This window comes from Epinephelus lanceolatus, chromosome 8 (genome assembly GCF_041903045.1).
Source record: "Epinephelus lanceolatus isolate andai-2023 chromosome 8, ASM4190304v1, whole genome shotgun sequence".
NCBI lineage: Eukaryota > Metazoa > Chordata > Actinopteri > Perciformes > Serranidae > Epinephelus > Epinephelus lanceolatus.
Window position 1 is genome coordinate 29,657,384 of NC_135741.1, and position 25,703 is coordinate 29,683,086.

The 25,703-nt window shown below is 40.1% G+C and overlaps 3 protein-coding genes across 6 annotated transcripts in view; 2 read left to right on the forward strand and 1 right to left on the reverse strand.

Annotated features, from left to right (window-relative positions):
- acot7 (acyl-CoA thioesterase 7) overlaps nucleotides 1–25,703 on the reverse strand; it is a 162,614-nt gene that overhangs the window by 134,603 nt on the left and 2,308 nt on the right. The window lies entirely within an intron of this gene.
- The window catches only part of espn (espin), a 55,223-nt gene that overhangs the window by 19,485 nt on the left and 10,035 nt on the right, over nucleotides 1–25,703 (forward strand). Inside the window, exons 7-12 of one of the 4 annotated variants that reach the window (XM_078170150.1) lie at nucleotides 537–814; nucleotides 6,581–6,739; nucleotides 10,014–10,248; nucleotides 11,397–11,450; nucleotides 16,356–16,498; nucleotides 19,079–19,453. In XM_078170150.1, the coding sequence (XP_078026276.1) occupies nucleotides 537–814; nucleotides 6,581–6,739; nucleotides 10,014–10,248; nucleotides 11,397–11,450; nucleotides 16,356–16,498; nucleotides 19,079–19,453 (1,244 nt within the window). Of the gene's footprint in view, nucleotides 1–536; nucleotides 815–6,577; nucleotides 6,740–10,013; nucleotides 10,249–11,396; nucleotides 11,451–16,355; nucleotides 16,499–19,078; nucleotides 19,454–25,703 lie in introns of all 4 variants that reach the window. The other 3 variants (XM_078170149.1, XM_078170152.1, XM_078170151.1) reach the window with 3 other exon arrangements.
- LOC117265623 (espin-like protein) lies at nucleotides 21,248–24,552 on the forward strand. Its single transcript, XM_033640213.2, has one exon. It carries the CDS (start codon nucleotides 21,583–21,585, stop codon nucleotides 23,707–23,709), a length of 2,127 nt encoding a protein of 708 aa, XP_033496104.1. The 5' UTR covers nucleotides 21,248–21,582; the 3' UTR covers nucleotides 23,710–24,552.

Consider the following 25,703-nt stretch of genomic DNA (forward strand, 5'->3'; position numbering starts at 1 on the left):
CACTAGACTAGAATTTTGTTTAAGTGAACCAAAGAGGTGACTAGAAATGTATGATATATTTCATTTCCATGAATTCCCAATAATATCCCATTCTGTTTCTAAATTAAAATATCAAATCATGGTGAGCACAAAAGTCAAATATATATTTTTTACCAGCTCATAATCAGAACAATACTGTAGATGAAACAAGCTTTGCTATCTTCGTTTATTTAGTCATGAATTCGTGACTGTTGTGTCTTTTATGTGCCAAATGTAGCATCTCAGCACTGGAGGAACCCACAGCTATTTACTGAAGTAGAGTTAACAACATGCAGCAGTTAGCTACTTTGGTTTATGCCACAGGTGCATGGTATACTGGTGCTGCACCCTAGTGGTCTGTATGCACATAGTTCATTTTGGGTGGAGAGGTGGAGCATCATTAGAGTAATGCATGTTTCTCATTCTTGTTTGAATGGTGTATTAAGCAAAGGAAATGGAATAAATGTTGAAAGTTATACTGAATGCTTTTTGTTAAATGGGCCATCTCTTTGTCACAGGTGCATCAGAGTCAGCCATTTCAGACATGCAGGCATATATGGACATGCTAAACCCAGACATAGGCTCTGACCCGAAGAAGGAGGTACCTGCTGAAGCTGCCTCCAAGCCCCCGCCACCACCAACATATCCACCTCCACCTCCCCCACAGTCTCCCCCAGTGCCCCCTCCACCTCCAGGCTACCCAGCACCAAAGCCCCCTCAGGAGCCAACGTCAGCTGAGTTCCTGAAGGTGAAAAGCAACTTGCGACACGTGGAGAGCACTACCAGCAAGACGGAGGTAAGGACAGAGGCAGTGAGGTCCTGCCTGAGCTCAAAAGTTGAAGCTGTTTGTATAGGCATCTTCATCTAGAGGGAAATTACCAAAGAATTCCTATTTTTTCATTTTTTAATGCCTGTCCATCAAACAGTTTCACTGTTCAGAAATAATAAGTAGGGTGTCACCCTCTTATTATTTCAGAAAGACAGACAGACATAGTAGTAATTCCTAATGTTTCTTAAATGTGGTTATGCACTGCACATGGCAGTATATTATACACACTAGGTTATAAAGGTGTAACAATACATCAATCTTGATCAATATATCAATGCCATAATCAACAATCCACTATTATCAATGCAAACAAATATTATCATCCTTTATATGCGCCTTTATTTTGAAATTACCATGACATGTCCGTGTCACCATTTCCATCCAAGCACACCTCGGTCCTTCCATCTAAACGGCTACACCAGGCAGATAATGGTAAGCAGCCACGAAAAAGACAATGAGAATTTTTTACTAATATCGTCTCCTGTCAATCACAGGACCCTGAACTGAATCGAGTCTAAATCGTATCATAGCAGATTCTGTGATATCAGCAAATACCATATGATTGTTCAAAGAATCGATATGTCATATTGTTATGAAACTTGTGATTTACACCCCTACAAGGTTGCTCAAACATGCATTGATATCCCAAGTTTAGAGAAAATTATATTAAAAAAAAATGTTTTGCTGAGACTGTGACATGATAAGTGATATGGAACAATCCTAAAGAAGCAGCAGGACCGGGGTGTTTGGGTTAAATTGGCCATTAGTTGCCATTTTCACTTGTGTCTAATCAGTTGGTTATTGCTCCAGTTGGGCTATTGCTCTTGTGTAACAGTGTGCCTTGTCTGGGTGCCCACAATGATGTTATTGTGTTAGCATGACTGACGAGGCTAACAAAGATGCTCATTACCGTGGCAGGCCTGGCATACACAATGGTTGTTGTGATGGGTTTGATCTTAATTCCAGTAATTAATCTGGCAACAGATCACTCAACAGTGTGTTTAAAGAGCTGACAAGGAGCAGCAATTAAAATTGGCATCAACATTAGTTTTAGTGCTGCTTCTGGTGGTTTGGTGCTGCTGTGAAGAATATTTAAGCTGGATGTGAAGTTATTCTAATTTAATTGTAATTGAGTTGTTCAGAGAACAATGTAATTACGACAAAGATAACCAATCAGAGAGATCACTTTCACCTCATGAAGAATTTATCTCCCGGTTGTTGCCATGACTTCCAGTATGACGATAGCAACACACAAGTCTCTGTCCAATTGTATGAACAAAGTTACTTTAGTTTCAGCCAAACACCACAAATGTGAGAGTGAGATTTTAGAATATTCCTAATAATTATTGGATATTTATTTTCTGCAACTACAACAGAAGCAAAATGGTGAAACATTTGCATAATAATTTGTTGTCAATCAGCCTAAATGAATGATGTCAGTGCAGAGGTGCTGTATTGCTGGAAAAAATTATTGTTCAGACAGAAAAACAGACGCTGTGTGTGTGTAGATCTGCTATGCAAAGTCAGTTATTGTTAGCTGCTATAAAGTCCACAGGCAGCAACAGTGTCCTGTCTCCAGGGTGAACTCTGTGTGTGCACGCCTGCGCCTACAGCCATATGGGGGAGAGTTTTTAATTAGTGCCACCCCCTCTCTGCTCTGTACCCAGGTGACCAGCCCGGGGCACGCCCTCATTAACAATTTAACAAAAGCCAATGCTCAGATCACATGCACACATGCATGCACACACACCAACACACACAATCAAGATCAGTGTCTACCATATACATTGGGAAAAACAATCTACTTTGGGCGCCATAGTAACAGGGAACAGTAACCTCATCCAGGGACACAGCCGATCAGATGGACCAATCTTGTACATATTACAGTTTTGTATGTAATAAACTTATTCTAAAATTCCTATTAATGACCCGCAAAGAGCCTGTTGAATGCAGATTAAAGTTTTTTTTTTACTATACAGGCCCTCCCTGCTTCTGCTTCTCCCCCTCATTTGTCTGTATTTGCCTTGACTGGAGTCAAATGTTTCGTGAGAAGCAGCCAAACAAATGAGTGCTTTGCCTCCCACATTTTTTTATTCTTCAATTCTACTGTAGTCACTCCAGAAAACTTGGACTTTGAGATCTCACCAGTGATTAGTATATTTTCTGCTGCTAATTCAAGGCCCTGAAGGCTAGAGTATTCTCATAATCCTAAAGCCTGAGAGATTTGTGTGTGGTCAGCCGTGGTGAGGGCAGCACCTGGGTCTTTGTGTTTTGCATAAGAAGCAGTGGGGCAGGGTTGGGGAGTGGTTGGTCTGCGGGCTGCTGGTGACATCATTGCCATGACTGTGGCCGGCCTGATAGGTTATTGATGAGGCCTGTGGGTAAAGTGAGAGGCCAGGTAGAGTGACAGGCGTAGCACCGAGCGGAGAGGAGGTGACACTCTGGATTTGGTGACAGCTACTCTCTGTGCTCCACTGGGCTTTGTGGATGAGGATCTGCTCAGAAAGCAGGAGAGCTGCAGGAGAGGATTCTTAACGCTAAGGTAAGGTTTTATTAAGAGGAGTAAGAGAGCTTTGTTCCTAACGAGGCAAAAGGAATGTCACAGATATAACAAATCGCTTTGTGTATTTTGGCGAATCTCCGGGTTCTGGAGCAGTTTGAGCTGCTTTATGGTTGAACAATGAATGCGTTGCATCTTGTCATGTTTTAATTGTGTACTTTTCTTTGTGTGCAAGTAACTTTTAACTTGTTTTATAATGGCAAAACCAGCCTAACTGTGCGTGACCTTTGATTAACGGAGGCTTTTGCGAAACCACATGCAGATGTGCTGGACCATTTCAAACCTCAACCAGGCTAAACAACCTTTGATAATGTGTACAAATACATTAGACTGTAAGAACAAATATATAACAATGACTTTATGCTAACAGACAGATCCGTGTAATGGGGAGAAAGGCGGTCTGTCTGTGTTTATACATCAGTGTAAGGGATGGGCAGCGGGGGGGCTAAAATGCTTTGAACATTTGCTTTTGTTGGTGCACTTCCCTGGAGGATGACAATCAAACCATCTGTAGTGCTCCCCTGCTCACATTACCCTCCCACCTGATGAGTGCTCAGGGACCATTTCTTTGACAGCAGACATGAGTCAACAACACTAAACAGGCTTATGAGAACTGAGAACATGACACCACAAAAGGAGGAGAGGTCACAGGTCAGCTGTCAATTATTTCCACCTATGTTAACATTACACATCTGCTTGATGTCTGAGGCTCTTGGCTAGATGTTGTGAAAGGTCATAGCGTTGGTGAGCATTTAAATGTAAATGAACATCCCTGGATTTGAAAGGCAAAGTAACAAGAGACTGAATCACTGTGACATGGCCCAACGACAGTCATTGTCAATTGTCAATTAACACACAGGCAGCTGGCAATTGATTTGAATTCCGGAGATATGTGAAAGTGGCAAAGTTGTTCATTTCTGCAGTCATTTTCAGCTGTAATTGTAACGTTTAAAGATGTGTAGTTAAACATAATGGTTTGACCTTTCTGACATTTTTGTTGACCTTTTTTAAGTACTGTGTTGCTTTGCCAGCATCTTTGATAAACCAAATCTACCAGCACAAAAGCTAAGCAGTGTACTGCTGTGGACGAGGACCACAGCAAAATGTATTATAGCCACCTAAAAAGACACACATGAAAAATAGCAGTTGAAGTGTACACTTTATTTGGAACATTTTCACCACTTTATCTAATGCACTAACTGATCGAGGCGGCAGTAGACTAGCAACTCCCATGTTCTGCAAAGAAAAATCACTGTTTTTGTCAATGGAATCTGTTGGCTTTGAGCTTCAGTACCCCGTCAGAAAGGGCTGTCAGACAGCAAGGTGAGGAAAACCTTCAAAATATAGCATACACTTCAATTGATACAGATTTTTTCAGGTGGACCTTTTTTTAGCTGGCTAAAAACTAAACAATGAAGGCATCGTTTGCTCAGCGCCATTTCATTTATATATGTGGCAGTTTTCTACCCATAAGTTATTGTAAACGGTAGTTGTGATTTGGCCTGTACATTTTGCAATATGACTAAGGATTGCTGGTAGATGTACGCTGTCAAGGTTAAAGGTCCAGTGTGTAGGATTAAGGGGTATCTGTCTATTGGCAGAAATGGTATATAATAATCTTAACTGCATTTCCATCAGTGTATACTCATCTAAAAATAGGATTTGTAGTGTTTTCGTTACCTTAGAATGAGCCGTTTATGTACATATGGAGCAGCTTCTTTCCCACAAAGTTTGACATGTTCTACAGTAGCCCAGAATGGACAAATGAAATACTGGCACTAGAAAGGACCATTTGCGTTTTCATGTTGGCTACCATAGTTGAGTAGATGCCACTGAGTCCCACACACTGGACCTTTAATTCTTGAAAATATACAATATAAAGGGGCTTCTTTTCTCACATTTGCACATTATTTTTGTGATACATTGTTGGAAAAAAGTAATGCCTTGGACAAGATTTAATGCAAAGTTTTCTGAGTGAAGTACTACATGCAAATACAAGGCTTTTTGCATTAGGGAAATGTATCCACAGATTGACCTGAAGGTTTAGTTATTTAATGCAGGGTGAGTTTACCTACTGCTAATATGTGGTTACATACAGCCTGACACACACATCTTGTAATAGCAGCACACAGTGAAGAATCTCAGATTGACAGGTGTTTGATATCCTGCCTTTACAGGTCTAGTTGCCGGAGATAGATGTCAGAGCGGAAAGTGAGAGTGCTCAAATGAAAGGGTTAAGTTAGTGACCTCTCACCCAGCTCTGTGGACAGAAGGGTCTCCCTTACATACGTGCAAAAGCCGCATGTGAACTCTCGTGTTCTGTGGCCCTGCAGTCTTTACACGAAACAAAACTAATGTTTTACTAGAGCTGAACTACAGCCTTGTTATGGTATTTAAATAAGGCTGCTTTGGTCACCCGAGAGAGCTAATCTGGCAACAAAGGCTACTAAGAATGTCTTACAGTGTGCCACATTAAAGCCATTTTCTGCCATTCACCACTCAGGATTTCTCAAACATCAATGATTTTGTTATTTTGTCAATACTAATAATGTTGGCAGCTATCATTTTAGAATCATAAATGTCATCATGTTTAATTTATTTTATAAAATTGAATAGGTTGTATATTATTATACAAAATTAAAACACGTCATGTTTTGCAAACTGAATTTTCTGAATACCTTAGCCTACTGTTCCACTACTGATTTACTATTTTCCATTACTGACTAATATGTCTTTTGTTTTCTTGATTTCTTTCAAGGTGATTTTTTATATGACCAACAGTCCAAAACCAAAGAATATTCTGTTTACTATCTCATAGAGGGTACAGAATTGAGATAAATCCTCACATTTAAGAACCTGGAGGAAGAGAATGTGTGGTTAACATCAAAACTAGGGCTGGTCAACATATTGTATACCTAAATGTAGTAAGTTACAGGTTGATCGTTACATTGTTAGAAATGTAACAAGTAATGTAACTATTTCAATTACTTTAAAGTGATGTAACATATTCCATTTGATAACTTTTTGATTACTTTTTACATTTTTTAAATTTACGTACATATCACTAGATATTCCCCAACACCAGCCTTTACCCACTTAGTCATTCAAAGTCATTAAACCATTTTCAAGGCCTCTCGTTTTTCCTCACACTCATTTTTTTTTTTTGTAAGAAGCTGAATCCTGGAGAAAACCACAACAAACTGCGGCGCGTGGATTCAAACAGGAGGTCAAGGAGCTTCAGCAAGCAACCCAGCACTGGGGACTATTACAAGACCCTGGGCAGCGACACAGCCGAGCCCCGAGGGAACAAAGACATGCCGCCCAACGAGGAGGTAAGCCACATCTCTGCTGTTTATGACAGTTCAATGTTGTGACAACACCACACATCAGCCGGTTCATCAAATCAACTATATGGATACATTATATGTTCAACATGTAACATCTTGTGCTTCTGGAAAATATTTTGGCAAATGTTTTTCTCTAGATACCTTTGCCTTGCGATACTGTAAAATGCTATGTGTGGAAAGGTCACCACAACAGAGGGTCTGTATTTCTCTGTATCCACCTTCATTATCATAAACCAACAATAAGCACTGACCCGATGGCTGAGAGGAAAATGCCACTATTATTTAAAAGTTGTAAATGTAAGTGGTTTATTATATTATTCCTGGTGGTGGATGGAAACAGCAACGCTGAGATCTCATGGTATACTATTTCCATCAGAGGGCCTTTGTTGCAATTTATTTAAATGTATTTTAAAAACAAAATATGTTGATGATATAACACTGTAATTACTGCTGGTCATCTTACATCCGATCTAGGTCACCTCACAAACTTAACTGTCATGTCCTTTTGATGTAGTGCAGCTTTGTTCATCAGGGCAGCAGCTCATTTCAGACAAGGTTAAATATTATAAACTGACTTTTCCTTAAAGATAAACTGTAACATGAATTGCTATGTAATTTAGCATGTACTGCAAAGTGTTGGATTTTACCTGACTCAGAATTATGTCAGCTGAATTGAGTTTGGCTGTTCAATACTAATATTGGACTCCTTCTTTCCATATAGAGTTTGAGAGTTTGAACAGGGTTCAGCAGGATGTTCAGGGTGACAGTGATGGTAACGTAATACAGTAAAAAAGCCAAGTTAGCCCTCATGGCTAATGTATGCTAACTACGCTAAAGACTGATCAGAAATGTGCAACAACAATTTTTGCCGACACTAGATATCAAACAAAAGCCAGAGACTATATTGTTTTAAGTTGCTGTGAGTTGTAAATGCACCACTTCTAAACAGGCAGCAGAAGATAATGGTATTTTGGAGCCTGACCGGGTAAAGTCTTTTCCTCCCAGCAGCTGCTACTGTCTCACTCACCCTGGGTCTGGAGCTGCCTGTATAGGACAGCAGCATGAAAGTGAAGAGCGCTTAGTCTGCAGCTACATCTGGGGACCGAAACGTCCCCAGAAGTACACTGACTGACAAACAGAAAATGGATAAATGAAAAAACAACTGTTTGACTTGAAAGAATCTCAAATGGAGGGGTCTCCAACTGATTAATCGAATCTTCAGTTTTCATGGAGCAGCCCTGGCAAAGTGTTTGTAAAACTTTATAATAACATAGTATTGGTTCTAACTCTAATGCATACTGGTATATGGCTCATAAAATATTGATATATTGTGCCCTGGTTATACTGTTTAGGCTCCTAATAAGATCCTATTGAGGCAGAGGTTTAGCGGAGTGCTGCTGTGTTGGCGTTACCACAATGACTGCATTATTTGCCTGTGCATTATGCCTCACAGCATGTTACATAATCTTGTGTCCTTCTGAGCTTTTGTTTGCCACCTGATGCAAACTTCTCCCTCATTTCCATTGCCTCTTGAGTCTCCACCCTGTTGTGTAAACTGTCCAAGAACCAATAGATCAAACTCAGGACAATCCCAGACAAAGGAGCACATAGCAGAAAGTCACTAAAAACTGAATCTTGTATTTTAACTCTATGTATTGGCTTGTTTTAGTGACAGCTTGTGATATCCTTATATGTTTTGTATTTTCTTGTTTTGAAAAAGCTACCCAACAAACAAGTCTGTAAAATAAATTTAAACATAAACATAAAAAACCGTAAGAGGTATATTTAATCCAGACATCTTGAGTAGCAACAAGGGGCCACAACTGTATTTCACTGTGCAACTCCGTATTGTAGAATAAAAATAAATGGGCCGTGAACCTTTTTTATGTGAGGGAAAACATTCAAATTTTCTCAGCGATTTCCTGATCAACACAAATACTGAGATTAACTATACTTCCTTTGATTCAAATTTCAAAACAAAAAGAATGTAATGAACCTTGTCATTTTTATTTGGAAATGATGTAGAGCTGTAAAGTAAACATTTTGATAAAGCTTTTACTGATGAATGTGTTGCTGATTACTTATGGTGTGCAGGCTCAAATAGCTTATAAAGCCATACAAAGGGAAACAGAATCCTGGTCATAAACCACCTGTTTGCTGCCACATACTTGCACAGGCAGCTGAATGAACAGAGTCTGTTAGACTCTCGTCAACGTCCCTGGTGAGGTGTTCCTATAATCTCATGGGTATCATTGGTGTGGGCGTTCTGGATGATACGGGGTACAATCCACATTGAGCCAATTAAGGTCTCGGCAGGGCCCCTCCTGGTCTCAGAGGCACCCTAGCAGATGGACGGCTAGTCAACGGGAGCAACGGCACGTGCTGCCAAGACCCATCTGGACACAGCCCTCCCCTCTACTCTCTGGGGGGTTTGAAAAGTAAAGGGGGCAACAATGATGAGCACGCGTCTGAGGAACTAAGGAGGGGCGGGGTTGAGTTAAATGTCACGGTCCATTAACTAGCTTCCAGCAGAGTTATGGCACGCTTTCAGAGCGTGTCAGACACGTGCGTGCAGGGGGGGGGTGCTGGGCATGGGGGTTAAAGTACTATCACTTGCAGTGACAGATGGCTTCTTCTCACTGTTTTCCCTCAGAGTTTCCCCTTGAGATTATTAGCTCTGTTATTATCAGCAGGGTATTATGTCTTTATGAGTTGATTAGCAGAGGGAGGACACATCTAATAGGGCTGCATACATCTGTCACCGTTGACAGTCTCTATAAAAGAATTTGATGCTCGCTCAGCCCAGCAGGAGTGTCAACGGGCATGCCTATGCAAGCAGGGAAAACACAATCACTGTTTCATACTTGATTATTTTTGATAAATAAATGAATTAAAAATTAGTTTGGGTTTGTTTTTCAAAAGTCAGAAAAGATATTAGTAGAGGTGTTGATTGTTTAATGTGTTTACATTTGTTTAATTTTTAAACATTATTTTACATATTTTAATAATAAAATAGCTGGCAAAAATCACACTGACTACTGGAGGCAAAAAAAACTTTGGGATTTTAATTATCACTGTTCAAGTGGTGTTTAAATTTAAGTGGACAATATCACTTTGTGGGCCACCTGTCACATCCCTGTTATCAGTGACCAAATATTGGCTAACAGAGTAATACAACAATGTGGTTGCTAGGAGAAAGTTAATGGGTATAAAATATGACTGACTAATTCTGCTCTGTCCCTCCCTCTTCTCCGATCAGGGCTCCGTGTTATTGGAGGAGCCTACCGACAGCCCTGCCCATAGCTCTGAGAATGGCACCACAGAGGAATCAGTGGTGCCCCCACCTCCTCCACCTCCACCTCCTCTTCCCCCAAGCAACCCGATGCCAACACCCCCTCCGCCTCCTCCATTGCCCCCGGAGACGCCAACCACCCACAATCACTCTGCCAGTAGCATCTACAGCAACCAGCGGCGCCTATCTTCCTCATCAGGAAGTGAGTGCCCCTTAAGTTTTTATTCCTCTTTCTTCATTCTTTCGTCTTTTCTCTTTATTTCCTACTCTTTTTCTGGCACTAAACATCTGTTAAAAGTTCTTAAAAAAAGATGAAGATAATACAATGATGCACATTTTTCTGGTAAAATCTATGCTTGTACATTATTGTTCAATTATTCCTAGAAAGCAGAGCCCCTGGTATTAATGGGCACAATGTAATCTCACTGGGTAAAGATGAATTGGGTCTGACCCTAGCATCCTAAATAACAGATTATAAATTAATGATGTTGGGCTACCATTACCCTGAGAACTGGTTTAGTGTTCGTCCATTTCCTTAAGTGCTCCACGCTGCCCTGGACGCAGCTATCTGACAGTGTACATGCTGTTCTAGTTGCAGGGAAATTTCAACTGATCTGTCCATAGTTCCCATGAGTATTGAAAATGCATGATTTTAGGATTAGAAAAATAAGTCCTCATTGTAGGGTAAGGTATGGCAGTTAAAGTCCTAGTATTTCATCCAACAAGCTTTGACAATTGAAAAGCTGTTGAAATTGCTTAATAACATGTGTGATCACTGCTGAAGTTCAATATCATATAAGTTACTATCACCATTTCTCACATTTAACTAATCAGTAATCAACCACAAGACAAAATGGAAAATAAATTATATTAAAAGTAACACACTTGAAAGCAAATGAAGCACAAAACACTATCAAAGAAATTAGCATGCCTTCCCCTAGCCTGTGAAGCACCATCAACAATGAACACTCAGAGAAAAACGTCCCAAAATAATAATTACTTGTCAAAAAAATTGGAAAATTGGAGAAGGATCCAAAATGGCTGGGCATGCAACAGGTGCTCAGACGTCCAACAGCAACAATATGAGAGATAAAAACGTATCAAAAACGTTAAATTTTACAATTAACAACATTTTACTAGTGCAGTTCTTAATTTTTGGAAATGGCTTGCCAACACTGTTCTTCTGCTTATGCTGCACTTTTCTCCCCATTAACCCCTTAATGTAAGTTTCTGTTGACATGTTCATTCTTTCATCTGCTTCATCTCCATCTGTTTCCTCTTTGTTTTGTTTTTTTGTTTTTTCCTCTCTTTTTGCCTGCCATGGTCTTTCCTCACTGCTGCCCTGCCAAGGCGCAGATGTGTCTGCCTCTCAGGCAGAAGAAGTGAGACAAAGACTGATGAAGAGTAAGTACAGACTGTGAACCAGTCTTTCAACAGAATCAGTTCACTCATCGTAAACACATAAGATTCATCAGGTTCACAATAGGCCTCCGCACTTTGCTCTTATCATTTAAAAGTCATAGTCTTGAGTATTATATATAGATATATTGCCACTCTGTTGCAGACTTATATGAGACAACAGTGACTCAACCTGTGTATCCAGCTTATCACAGTAAAAAGTAGTTGTTTCAAGCAATCACTGTCCAACAAACCTCTTTTGCAGAAACAAAACATCACATTTACAAAAAAAAAAAATATATATATATATATATATATATATATATATATATATATATATATATATATATATATATATATATTCATTTCCAACAGGAGAAAAGGCCATTGTTCAGAGTAAATAAAATAACTGTGTAGATGGGCTGATATCCACCAAGGTCACACAGACAAAGGGCGTCACGTGTCACCCTGTATGTGTCAACAAGTGATCTCAATTCACTGCAAATTTTGAAAATATTGCAAGTGACAAACTTGGAGTCAAAAAGAAATCAACCCATCTTAATTTTCAAAACAGTGGCTGGCCTGTTTTTTTGTTTTGTTTTGTTTTGTTTTTTAAACAACATCAAAAATTGACCATCTCAGTAGAAAGTCTTTCCAGTGGACCATCACCACATGTTTTAGGTAATTCATTAAAAGAACGCAATTATTCCATTTTTACTCTCACTACATTTATATTCTATCTCTGGTTTGAGAACATACTCTAAAATCATCAGCATTTTAAAAACAGACATATCAATCATACCAAACTATATATGACAGATACCTTAAAAAAGAACTGTTTCAAGCAGAATGCGTGGTGAGACACATTAGTTAGGGATACCGCATGTGAGGAAGCTCATTATCTCAAACAAAAGTTTAAGTGAAGGATCAATTACAGTATAACTTTTCAGCTTTATGTCATAGCTGACAAGCAGCTCGTGGGGCAATATACAGTACAGGTTTTTTATAAACCAGTTATAAACTGCAGCATCAATTAAGCTATAAACTATTAATTGCTCCATTTAGGCACCGTTTACAATCAATGCATTTAATCTTTATGCTTCGTTCACAAAATATCCAACTGTCTCATCTTCTTATGTGCCACCTGTCACCTAATGGTAGGATACCATAAAATACTTAGAGCTAAAGAGCAGAGTGTGCTTCCTAATGGCATGACTTGTGCTACAGCATTAATCGGATAATAAATGGGCAGTTCGGTGGTCATAAAATTAAAAGCCACCAGCACGTCTGAGAGCTCAAGCTGTATTTACAGCTCATTGTGACGACAGCAACAAACCAGGTGGCTGATTGAAAGTGCTGCTGCAACACTGTAGATGGTTAGACATTCTATATTGTTTTCTATTGATCAACAGGGGGAAGAGGGTTATACTTTTATACTGTACAGGACACATCTTTATCTGAAGTGCTAGGGAGCAGTGTGTGTGCTCCTTAATGATATGATTTGTTCTAAGTCGTTAGTCAGGTAATAAACAGGCTGTTAGATGGTCGTAAAATTAAAAGCCACCAACACATCTTAGAGCTCAAGATGAGTTTACAGCTCATTGTGACGACAGCAACAAACCAGGTGGCTGATTGAAAGTGCTGCTGCAGCAATGTAGAAAGACAGAAGTTCCCTATTGTTTTCTATTGATTAACAGGATGCAGAGGATTTAACTTTTTATACTACAGGACACATCTCTATCTGAAGTGCTTAACGACAGTTCAAATGTTCAGCTTGACACAATTTCAAACCCAGAGCAGGAAACCTTTTGTGCTCTGATGTCCATCATGAGAGGCTATTTGTCAAATGTTCTCTACCTGTCACAGCTCCACCCTCCTTTACACCCAATCTGGCAGGCCTGCTGAGTCCACACCCCTGAGCCTAAGCAAACACATAACCTTTAACTCAGAAACGCACAAATACTACGGCGTATTCACACCGATATACATACACCAACTTCAGTCCAGGGTATTTTCTTTAGTTTTTTAACATGTCTGTCTGAGAATAATCAACTGTTTCTGCTCTACAATGAAGATTTGTCAGGGGAGAATGGATGAAGGTAGGCTGCTTTGATTGCCAAAATTAGAAATCGTACTTTGTTGTGACTGATCCAGTTACATTTTAAGTAAGAGCATTCCTAGAAGAGTTGTGGCAGCACTTACTGCACTTGGCAATAAAGATCCATTGTACAAAATAATCTGCTGATTGTCAACTAATGTTGGCCTTACACCAAACGACTTTTAAAGTGTTTGCACTGCCCTCACAAATTTCCAATTTCGGACTAAAATCATGGGAGTTTTACCTCAGTTAGTGTGTGCTCCTATGATCTCCATCATTTGGTGTAAGGTGGTCATAAAAATCAGTCTGAGTTGTCTTAATTCATTACTTTTCTTGTCTTTATGCTCTGACAAAATCAAATGTTTATTAGTACTGTGTATTATGTACTAAATATTATAAACTATATATTATAAGTTTTTAGTTTTGGCTGATGCAAACATTGAAGTTCAGTGACATGAACATTGTCAACAATCAATAGGTGCACTCTCTCAAGCACTAAACAGAAGCAGTGAAACTGGTAAACAGTAAACGTGAAGGAGAAAATGGTGGAGTTGTGGAGTGAACAAGAGTTTAATTTGGCGTCTCTGTTACACCAACCGGCACTCATTTTAGTGAGAAATCTTAATTTTTGAATGAGTTCACCTCTCATTCCCAGGATCTCCTTCCACTAAATTAGCACAGCCTCTGTTGGATGGATTAAATTGATACCAAATTAACAAGAATATTGTTGACACCTTTTTTATTCCTGTATTTCTAGTGTTATGTTTTTTGCAGACACATAAGGACTTGTTAAAATGTCATATTTCTTGAAGGGAGTTTGGGTATTTTCCACCAGGAGCAGGATGGGAAATAAGCTCAGAGGAAATCTAGTTGTAGTGACCCTGCAGGATCCCCAGTTTTTGCTTAATATTATAGTGTGACTCAAAACTCACTTTGTCTTTAGATGTGAGAGGGTGTTAGACTTCAGTCTCTTAAAAGCAGTTTCAAAGTCTTTTGTATGGTCAGTATAACCTTAAAGAGCTGTCACATGTTGCTGTAAAAGTGTGTCAGGTTTCAGTCACACAAACTTCTTACAGGACACAGTTTGGGTGGGTACGACTGTACATTGTAAAAGGCTTGTGCGGTGTTGGACACCTCTCTCTTTCTTTCTCTGTAATCCAGTAAATGTGAGGTGAGGCTGTGAATTGTGTGTCAGGTTCGCTGCAGTAAGGATTGGTTTGTTAGGGTGGACTAACAAGCTGAGGATTGAAGGGTGACTGTGTGAATGTGTGTGTATGTGCGTGTGTGGGCCTAACTGCATCCGTCCACTTGTGCGTGTGCATGCGTGTTAATTCCTGGCCGGCTTGCCAATAGCTCGCTGTCACTTCCACTTACTGATGATTCCTTTAGATTTCCCCCAACTGTGATGATGGGTCTTTAATAGAAAGCTGCTCTCTCCTCCCCGAGAGAGAGAGACAGAGAGAGGGAGAGCAAGGGAGAGTGAGGAGGGGTGGCAGGCTAGCGAGGCTTTGTGTCCTGCTAGACCATTGTGGTCACCTCAACAGGGAACATTTTTTCGGGAGGACTTCTTTTTTTTTCCATTCCCCAAGTAGAAAATGAGTGATCAATGAGGGACTGAGGATATTTAATTCATTGGAGGTTTACATTCACTAAAACAGGTGAGGTAGCTGTTGGTTCTTGGTGTGTTTGGGGCCAATATATGTGACATGTAAATGTTTAAGAAATAATTATGTGTAGTTGCTATTAATAGCTAGTAACATTACATTATCACGTTTTATCAGAGCATTTTCTAGCCATGTCTCAAAAGTAGGTAGGCATAGGTACAACTAAAATAAAAGCTACCTCTTTATTGTTCCATATTTGGGTACTTTCCCATTGGCACTACAGTTTGCTGTTGAAATATATTTATATTTTGTTATTTGTGTGTTAATGTTGCCATTTTAAAATGCTGATGTTTGGACAAACATTTACAAACATCAGCAAGTTAAGTGTAAAAAAAATTGGCCTCACATGTAAACTACTTTGAGATAGTGAGATTAACAATTCTATTTTCTTTGATTTTGTCTGTACTTAAAAAGTGCAAACAAAGTTCCTTTGTAATCGCGTTACAAATAGAGGTCATATTCAAAGTCTCTCTGAATTTCTATCTTTGTTCACTATAAGCAGATTAGGGATAACGGAAGTTGAGTGTATACATTTTACCATAAACCTACTTTTTTAAAAGTTAAAAGTTCAGCAGTAGCTTAGCTGTTAATACGTCAGGTAACACTCTGAAAGAGATTGTGTGGCTCCTCTGTTTGGGTTCACTGTAGTGAAATAATTTTGAATTGCTCCTCCCATTTTAATCCTGTTTCACTGCAACTGCAGATTGATACAACAGTTGCCTGAAGTGCTGAAGTCTTATGGGTTTATTTGTCTTCAAAATGTATACAACGGAGTTTGGTAGCTGGAAAGCCGCTTGATTAATCCAAATTGTGTTTCAGAAAGAGACACATCATAAACCCTGAACCCCTGAAGTTATAAAGCAAATACCAATCGAAGTAGACAAATCTACCAAGAAATTTATGAAGCTTATCCATAAGAAACAGTGGCTCAGTACACCATAATGACCTCCCATCACTGTGAAACATGCTCCAGGTCAGCATTGTTACCTGCCTGATCGGATAAAATATTTAACACTGAAATGCCACCCAACCCTTCTCTCCCTCCTCCTCCTTTAGTGTATCTCTCTCACTCTCTCCATTTCTCTCTCCCTCCATTCTGTCTCTCTTTCTACCCGGTTTCACTTTTCTTCTCCATCCTTTTGTCTGCAGGCACAAAATCTTTCAACATGATGTCCCCCACTGGTGACAACTCAGAGCTGCTGGCAGAGATCAAAGCAGGGAAGAGCCTCAAGCCAACACCTCATAGTAAAGGCTACACCACTGTCTTTTCCAACAGCGGACCCACAGGCAATGTAGGTCCACAGCCTTCCACCACTACTGATGACACATTAATGCAACAGTCACTGAAAATTACAGAACCGCTCATTTTAAAAATTCAGTGATTGCGATCACTTGTGGATTTGATGTCACTCTGGGCCTTTTTACACAGAGATGGCGCTGTAGGGCCACAACGAAGTCCATTCTTCATGCCACATAGGCATTTTTACGCAGAACCCAACAACTGCGGCATCTTTCCACTCCAGTATGTGATTTTAGACAGTATGCCGGCATCCCGGAATCAAATGAGACCTGACAGACATGACGTGTAACACAACAGCACTGGCCTCTATTGTGACATAACATACACTTTGACAGCACTTTCTAAACAATAACAATTGCATTAACATGGCAGTAACAATCATTTGCCATCCCTGTTATATGGTGGCTGATCTCGTCCTTTGCTCAAATGGTTGGGAGCTCCAGGACCTAATTGTTTTCCCAATTTGCAGACATTGCAGACCGGCTGTCCCATTTATACAGACATAATTTCGGCGCTGTTACACAGTTACACTGCCTGTTCAAGGTGGGACTATTGTGCCTCATTTTAAAGGTATACTATGCAAGATTTTCCAAAACACAATAGACTCATACAAAGGTAATCCTTTTCAATCATCACTTGACCCACTAGAGTGTGTGGCAGTGTATTTATCTGTAGAGACCCTGTCCTCTGCCTATGTTTCTTATTTTCATCTTATTTTGCTATGTCTGGGACATTCCCTGGCACAGTGCACAAGTGAGGTCAGGACTTTATAAAACAGGTAGCATCAGGTGCCAGACCATAAGCAGATCCAAGAGGAAACTATGAAAATCACTGGCACAGCTCTGCAAAAAAGAAATATATTGAGGCAAAACGCCAAGCAGAGAAAGCTTGTTACAAAACAAGAGTAAGTCTGAGGTTGGCTTTCACTTTCGCTGGTGATTTTATTTACAAATGGTAACCAACAATTCCTGCATAGTATAGCTTTAAATCAAGTACAAGTACATGCAAAGACACACAGACTTGCATGAATCTGGAAAAACAGAATTAAATTAAGCAAATTTATCCCAAATCACTTAAGGGTGGAATAATGTGATCAGCAATGTGTCTGTGACGATTCTCCACATCATCGTTGACAAGTGGACCCCTCAGTAATGCTTCCTTCATGATCACATAAGTACAACTTTAGAAATCTGAATTTAATTTGATGCAAACAAGACAAAGTAATTCACTGATGATTCAGGGTTAATACCCCAGAAGTCGTTAATTGCCAAGTTTTAATAAGTTTGGAACCTGTGCACAATGTTAGCGAGAGGACACCAGAGCTCTGTGAACTCAATGTGTAGATCATCTTAATTATGGGAACTGTGGTACTACACTTTGCTTTATTTAGAAACCACAGTATTTCTAACCCAGTTTCTAATTCTTTCTAATCTAATTCTAATATAGTTTTGCAAAGAATCACACAATCTGAAACACTTGATTTGTCTTTTTACCGACAGACAAAACCAAATTCCATTGGTAACGTTGGTCCCTTAAAAGGAAACTAAAGTATTTTTCAACTTGCTACCTATTTTTGAATTTGAATTTCCCCTCTTGGGGATCAATAAAGTATATCTTATCTTATTTTCTCATGTTTTGGTGTCTAAGTGACTAATGGAGACAACAATTTTTGAAACTGGTCCAGTATTGAGAGAGACCACAGCGGTAAAACAGGCTGCAATGTATTCACAATGGGCAACTGTGCACCGCCAATGTACCTCCATTAAAAGTGTTTGTTTTTTTTACCACTGACAGGCTCACATTGTTACTTTAAGTGTCTGATAACATTACGGAAAGACCCTAGAGATAAATAAAACGTTTTTCTTACCTTTCACTGAGTCTGTTAGTTACTGTGACCATGTTTCACTCAAGGCTTGACTTGTGTCAGGAAAAACAATGGTGGAAATGTTATTGAGAGTTGGAGTGCCGAGAAGAGAGCACTGAAGAGAGCATTTAGGAACAAGACTTCTCCTGAGCAAGACACACTAACAAACAGACCAGTTGAGCGCAAGATAAGGAAAAACTATTCATTCATGTGTGGGGTCTTTTTTGTAATGTTGTCAGACATTTAAGTTAACAATCTGTCAGTGGCAAAAACAAGCATTTTATAATGGATGTAAATTGATGGAGCTCAGTTGTCCATAGCCTGTTTCACCACTGCCGGCTGCAGCTGTCTCTCTTGATACTGGACCCATTTTAAAAATTGTTGTCTCCATTAGTAACTTCAACACAGAAACATGCAAAAATAGGGTCCAGGTTAAAAAATACACTAAAGTTTTCCTCTATGGCTGAGAAGGAACTGGCAATCCTGGTCATACGCAGAGTTTAACTTAAGCTACAGTAAGTAAAGGCCAACTAGAAGAATATATCAGAATCTGTAAGAAATTGTGCAACACATTAACTTTACACAATAATGCCTAATACTGCTGTCATTTGTTTCTAAGGATGAAATTAGAAGAGAGGTTTAAAGAGATCCATGGTTATCAGATTTGTCAGGTCACCGCCAATGCTTGTTGTCTTTATTTTTATCCAGGAAAACACTGCATCTCCACCGGAGACTCGCATATCCAGCCCACCAGCCAAGCCATCATCCCCACCACCATCCAATACATCTGTCAGCTCCCCACCCACCACCCCCAGTCCCAGCCCCAGTCCCACTGGCTCTGGATCTGCCAGGACCATTTCGACCTCTGCGAGTTACGAGCAACTGCCCTCCAACTCTGTGATCAATGGGAATAGTGGCAGCTCAGCAGGAGCAGAGTCAGGGCGGAAGATGAGTCTTGCAGATGTGGAGGCGCTAGTGCCCACTCATGACGAACAGGGGAAAGCGATCCCTGAGTGGAAGAGGCAGGTGATGGTGCGAAAGCTTCAGGTCAAGATGCAAGAGGAGGAGGAGCACAAGCGCAAGGTAGGCACGATGTTGCAAGGCTATCGGAAGTAGTAGATGTTTTATCATGTCCTTCGCTATCCCATTTGTGGTGTGGTAAATTTACAACGCTCTGTAATCTTGATTATATACAGCTTCAGTTTGGGATAATTGACAATACAAAGGGGATAGCTGGTGCTTGGATTTGAGTGTGGATTTTTGTGATTTTGAACAATAAGATGGCGTGAATGTTTTAGTAGTATTTGTGCATGACGTAAGTTTTTCTGTCTTTTTGACTTGTCATTCAAACAGTTAGTGTGGGTGAAACATCTAATGGGAGTTGAGACTAAAAGTTTATTTAGCATCTATGCTTTCTTGACAGCTGAAGGGGAGTGTTTCTGTGTTATCAAATGAGCTGCACTTAGGGACTTGATCGCTTCTGTACATTTTTGTTGTTTAGCCTTAATTGCCCTTATCTGCCTTACATTACTTATCTTCAGACCAAATGGCATGGTCAAAGTTACCAAACATGCTTTGTTTCTAAATGTATTATTTGGCTTTAGAATCAATGACATCTGTTAATCTATCTAACAGTCACTGCAGTGTGTGGTAATATTATGTGTATTTAGACAAGGTATTAATTAGTAATTCATACTGTGGCAATCTGAACACTTGTTAGTCCTATGTAATACAAGAAGGACCATGCAATATGGGATTTGATTTTTTAAATTTGACTGATTAATAATTTATAGTTATAAGGGATTGCAGTGTTATCCTCTAAAACAATCAAGCAGGTAGAAATGTGTCTCCAATGTCCTATAGTGATGGTGACATGAGGTGTTTTGTTTATTTGTTGAGATGCAGTGCCATCATTAGATTGTCCAACCGGCTGTCAGGCCTTACAGTAGTTAACTCAGGTAGTCATACAGTATTTTAGTGATATATTTCCCCCTGTAAATAACACATTGAAAGATAACTTAATAGTTGTTGCACAAAACAGCATTTGACTTAACTAGCTCTAAATGTAGGCACCCAAGTGTTCATTTATTTTCAAATAATTTCTTTGTTTCTTTATCAATCTTGATGCATGTTCCTGTTTTTCAAATGTACAGTCTTTATTAACGGTAAAAGACTCTTTGTGGTGCAGTGAACTGAATACTTGGCTACGATGCCCATCACAACATTAACACACTTGACTAATGGATTCTCAGTGTGGGCTGGTGTTTGATGATGGAGTTTTGTGGCTCCAAGTTGTTACATGCTGATTCAGTGGTGTGATGCAGAGCCCATTCACACTACAGGTCAACCAGGAATACTAACAAAAACACTAAATACTGGGTTTTTTGGGGTTGTTTTCTTTTTTGGAGAGGAAGATCACAATATGTAAAGAGTAACTCAAACAAGAAGTCGCTTAATCAGAAAAACCTTTGTTGCACTGACCTCTTGGGTTGACAGTTTCAACTCTACTGCACTTCTAAACACTTTGGGTGTGGTTAGAGGTACAGACATCTGTACAGTGATGTAACACTGCATTATAATGTAGGGCTACATCATAATTTGGTTGCAGACAGATGAAAAATGCAACTGCTGGATGACAGCAAAAGCAGAATATTCAACATTTGTGCAGTAACTCTTTAAACCTACCAAGACCATTAAAAAACTGATTCATAAAAATGGCGGAGAGAAACTGTTAAAGAGGGATTGAGCAACTATAGATGTAAAAGGTCTGCAGTGTCAAGTGCCTAAAAACATTACAAATGTAGACATGTTGTAAATCTGTAACACTTATCAACATTCTGTATTAATATATGTATATACTGTATATTAATACTGGTATAATTAATGTATACTTTGCTAACTGATTGATAAAGGACATAGCTTTGTCTGTTCTCTTTGATTAGAAATTAAAAGTAGAAAGTTTTTGTTTGTAATGAGGCAGTGCCATTGCACCACTAAATCCATGTAAACCCTGTGTGTCAAGATGGATTTGCATTGAAGAGTGTGTTCACACCAGGAACCTCGAGCTGAAGGAATCCCCCCTCCTTCCCCTTTTCTTTCCTTCTGGTCTCCTTTGACCTCTGATTTAGTTTGCGGCAAGCGGACATTACCAGCCTCAGGAATGGCACTACTCCCATGTCCACAATGCCATTTTAGGCCCATTTGGGGAGCTGATGACTGAGAGTGACCTAAACCGTATTGAGAAGCAAATTGAAAACCTGCAGGTCATGCACAAGGTCTCAGAAGTCGAGAAGGAGCTGGAAGAACTGGAGCGGGAGCTTCACCAGCTTCTACCGGTTTCTGCTGCCCTCAATCAAGGGCACTTCTCAGTTAATCCAAAGCAGGTACATGGTCAAGCTGAAGATCTTCCAGCCTGGTGCAGCAAGATTTCTACCCTGCTCAAGAGTATGGCCATTCTTCTTGCCACCCTGGGGGGAAAAGAGATAGATATCTTGGATCTAATATGTCCTGGATATTCTCAAGAAGAAGCAAAGAATGGGAGCACAGGTCAGCCTGAACCAGCAGGATCTGTTAGTACTGGCTTTATTGGACGATCTCAGTCCTTCTCAACAAGAGAGGATGTAGAGAAGGAGATAAAGCAGTGTGGAGTTTCAGTGAAGAACCTCAAGGCCAATTACGAAATTCAGAATCAGCAGTCTGCAGATAACAATGCAAACAGGGTGTACAAACGCAAGAGATCACTCCCTGTGGTAAGTGAATCCAGTAATCGTCCAGAAACAATTCGTGAGGATGATGTCCCTGATTCTTCTGCTGAGGTCCTTCAGTCCCATATCAATGGAGATTTACCTTCAGTGGAGGAATCAGTGTTACCACTTATTGAAGAGCCAGTTATAATTGCATCTCATGCTCCTGTGACGTATGTGCCCTCTGAGGTAATGGCTCCAACTAACATTGAACAGTTCAATCAGGTTCTTTCTGCAGACCCTGTTTTAAATGATGATCAACTAACAAGAAGCTTGGAGGTGCAGACAGATCTAAGCTATGTCCAGGAATGCATTGAAATGAGGAAAGAAAGAATCGTCTTCCTGTTCCTTGAGCACTGGCGGAAGTACACAATCTCGGAGTCCTATCGGACTAAACATACTGGCAGGAGAGGAAATAATTTACATGTGGGCTGGGAGGACTATGACCAATTCAGTGCACAGATTGGTGGGGAGATGACGAGTGAAGACGACAAACTCCTTCTTTTCATGAAGTCAAAGCAGGTAGTAGGGAATCTGATTGGTCACTGGAGGACAATTATGAGTCAAGTGCCCACACGCCAGATTCGCAGGCTGAGTCGGGCCCAGATGATCTACTGGCCCGAGCACTTCTTGCCACACATCAACGGGTCTCCTGTGAGCTACGAAAGCCTAACTCTTGACCTCTTTATGCTTGGTTACTTCCAGTTGCTGGAAATGAACATGTCTCGCAGTGAGCGTAAATTCCGACACCTCTTGTGCTATGAGATGTTTGACCGTCTTGGCAGCCATAAATGGGAGGTTATACGGCAGTTTCACAAGGAGGTCATGGAGGAAATTGAGAGAGGGAAGAGAGACTGGACGGACGGTTTTGAAAACATAAAACACAAATATTTCGGAGACTCAAATGATGGGGGAGGTGTGATGACGGCTTCTCTACGCTCTATGTCTCCTGACATGTCCGTTATGCCATTGCAGGAGTCACTCCCTCCCCCACCTCCTCATCCTCCACCTCCTCCACCACCTACCCATCCTGCACCTCCACCACCTACCAATCCTGCACCCCCACCTCAGTCTGCTCCACCTGCACCATCACAAGAACCCTCCCCACCAGCACCACAATCAAATGTTTCTCCATCATCATCACCTGCTGCATCCCAGAATGCCATACCTGACAATGGCCAGTCTGTGCAGCAGGGAACATTGAAGGAGGAAAATACTCAAGGGGATGTAAAAAACAGTGCGCAGCCATCATCAAATCAGACAGTGGTTTCTAATGGAAAAAGTTCAGAGCAGGACCATATACAGAGTTTGACAACCAAAACTGTACAACAAACTGATGCAACAGCAAAAGCTGAGACACTGCAGGACACAACAGAAAGCTCAGCACCAGATCCAGTAAAAGATGTTCCACCTGTTACTGTTAAAATCATAGAGGAACCTCACGTCAATAAACCCCCACCCAGGGATGAACATAAAGAAGACTCAATTAAAGTTATCTATGAGCTAAAAGAGTTCAGCAATGAGGAAATCATCAGATACATTGATCGAAGCTTTGCTTTTTGGAAAGAGAAGGAAGCCGAGCTTTTTGATATCTGACAACTACGTGGACTAAAGGTTTGCTAAAAGCCCAATTCACTTGTACAACCAAAGAGGAAATGCATAAACAGCAAGATCAGGGAAATTAACCTGCAAAGTGGAGTATGCTGAGAGAGGAAACTAATCTGGTGTGTTAGCTTTTAGGCCATGTCACATAAGGGACTTAACGGCGGCAAAGCAAAGAGCATCCACTTAGCTGTACCTGCTTTACAGTTTGCATATGCTGAAGTAGATGTAAAGAAAGTCTGTGATGTCAGAAGACATAATTTTAGTACAACTATTTAATTTTGAGTTGTGCTGCACCGAGAGCTTTTTGAATCTAGTTTGATTGGTTGCCATGGTACACTGCTTCTAGGAAAACAGGTTTTAAAGGAAAAGATTTGCCATAAAAGTCATGTAATGTGTTTGTTCAGGTCATCTTTGTCATGAAGGAAATAACTGGTAAAACTGCACACTTTGCTTATATTGAATACTTCGGGGTTCACTTCAAATCACACTCTGGTTAGACATTTACAAGAAATAAAATAGCTAGAGAGGGGGAAGAATAATCATTTTAAGGGATATTTGTCAATGACTCAGTATTTCCTATTAGGGCACATTATTTACATAAGTAAGTAAGATGTGCCTACATAGGCGGGTTCACAACATGAGTACACTCTGCTTGTTACACACACAGGGACACATGGATGGGTTGCAGGTGGGTGAAATAATTCATCATTAATGAGAAAAATACATACATTCTCTAAAATGTGATCAGAGCAGAGAGCAGAACTGCTGTCCGAAACCCTATTAAGAGAGACGCTGTGCGCATCTACACACCGGGAACAGCATAACTTCATTGATTATTTCAGAAGTTAAAGGTTTAGTTGTTTACTCTGTCAAGTTTATAACTACAGTTTTTGATGTTGCTGCTTGAATGTGCCCCAATATTTGCTGCATTGTCATCACTCTCAGCAGAAAACCACTCACTTCTCCAATATACTGAATTAGCCATGTAATAGCAGTGTGCCAGGTCTAGACGCACCTGACTTTAAAGAAACAGGAGAAGACACACTGACTGATTGAAATCATGTTCTGCCTAAAACACATCTACAATTAAATAAGGGACAAAATACATCCTCTTTGCCCCTTGCACCTGACACGGTGCCCAGATTATGCGCACGCTGTTTGACTAATTACGGTGGAGCTGGACATGCCCTAAATGCACTTGCGCCATAGATTGTTTAAATGAGGCCCCTTGTCTTTAAGCCTCTGACCTCATGATTTTGTTTATACAATATGTGCCTTTCACACTAGATTAAGAGATTAATAGGTATGGTAAATGCAAGGTCTGGAAATAACGATCAGAGCATTTTCAATCGTCATTCAGAACTCAAAAATTTGAACTTTCTGTCAGCAAATGACAGCATTCACTCAACAAAGCTGTTACCACCTAAATGGAACATCAGACTGGATTTGTAATTGTTCCACAAAGTTTGTTTGTCTTTTTGTTACTTGTTATAATTTGAGTGTTTCTGGGAGATTTGTTTAAAGTTTCCACAATTTAAATTTGTGTTCATTTCTTTCTACATTGCTATTGGAAATAAAAGTTTGTTGACATTTTTGTGATTAGATAATTTCAGTGGTTCTTTCCTAAAATATCCTACTGTAATTGTTGAGGTTACTGAACTGACGCACATGGCCAACATAGTATCTTAATTATCTGGCTTGAATTCAGGCCAGATTAATACATCCTAAATAATCACACTGATAAATGTACCAATGAAAGAGCCATTGTCTAACGCCAAGCTCTCGAGTGTGTAATGCTCTGCTGCAACGCTTGTAGCAGTGAAGAACCACACTATTCTCATAGCGTCTCTTCCGCAGCATCAAGATTACCTTCAAATAACCCTCTTAGCACCACCCGCTGTCATGCTATCCGTGGCTTAGAGGAGCCATAAGGAGGTTACAGTGAATCTTGATAGACTCGCGGCCCAAAAGGGACGGCAGTCAGC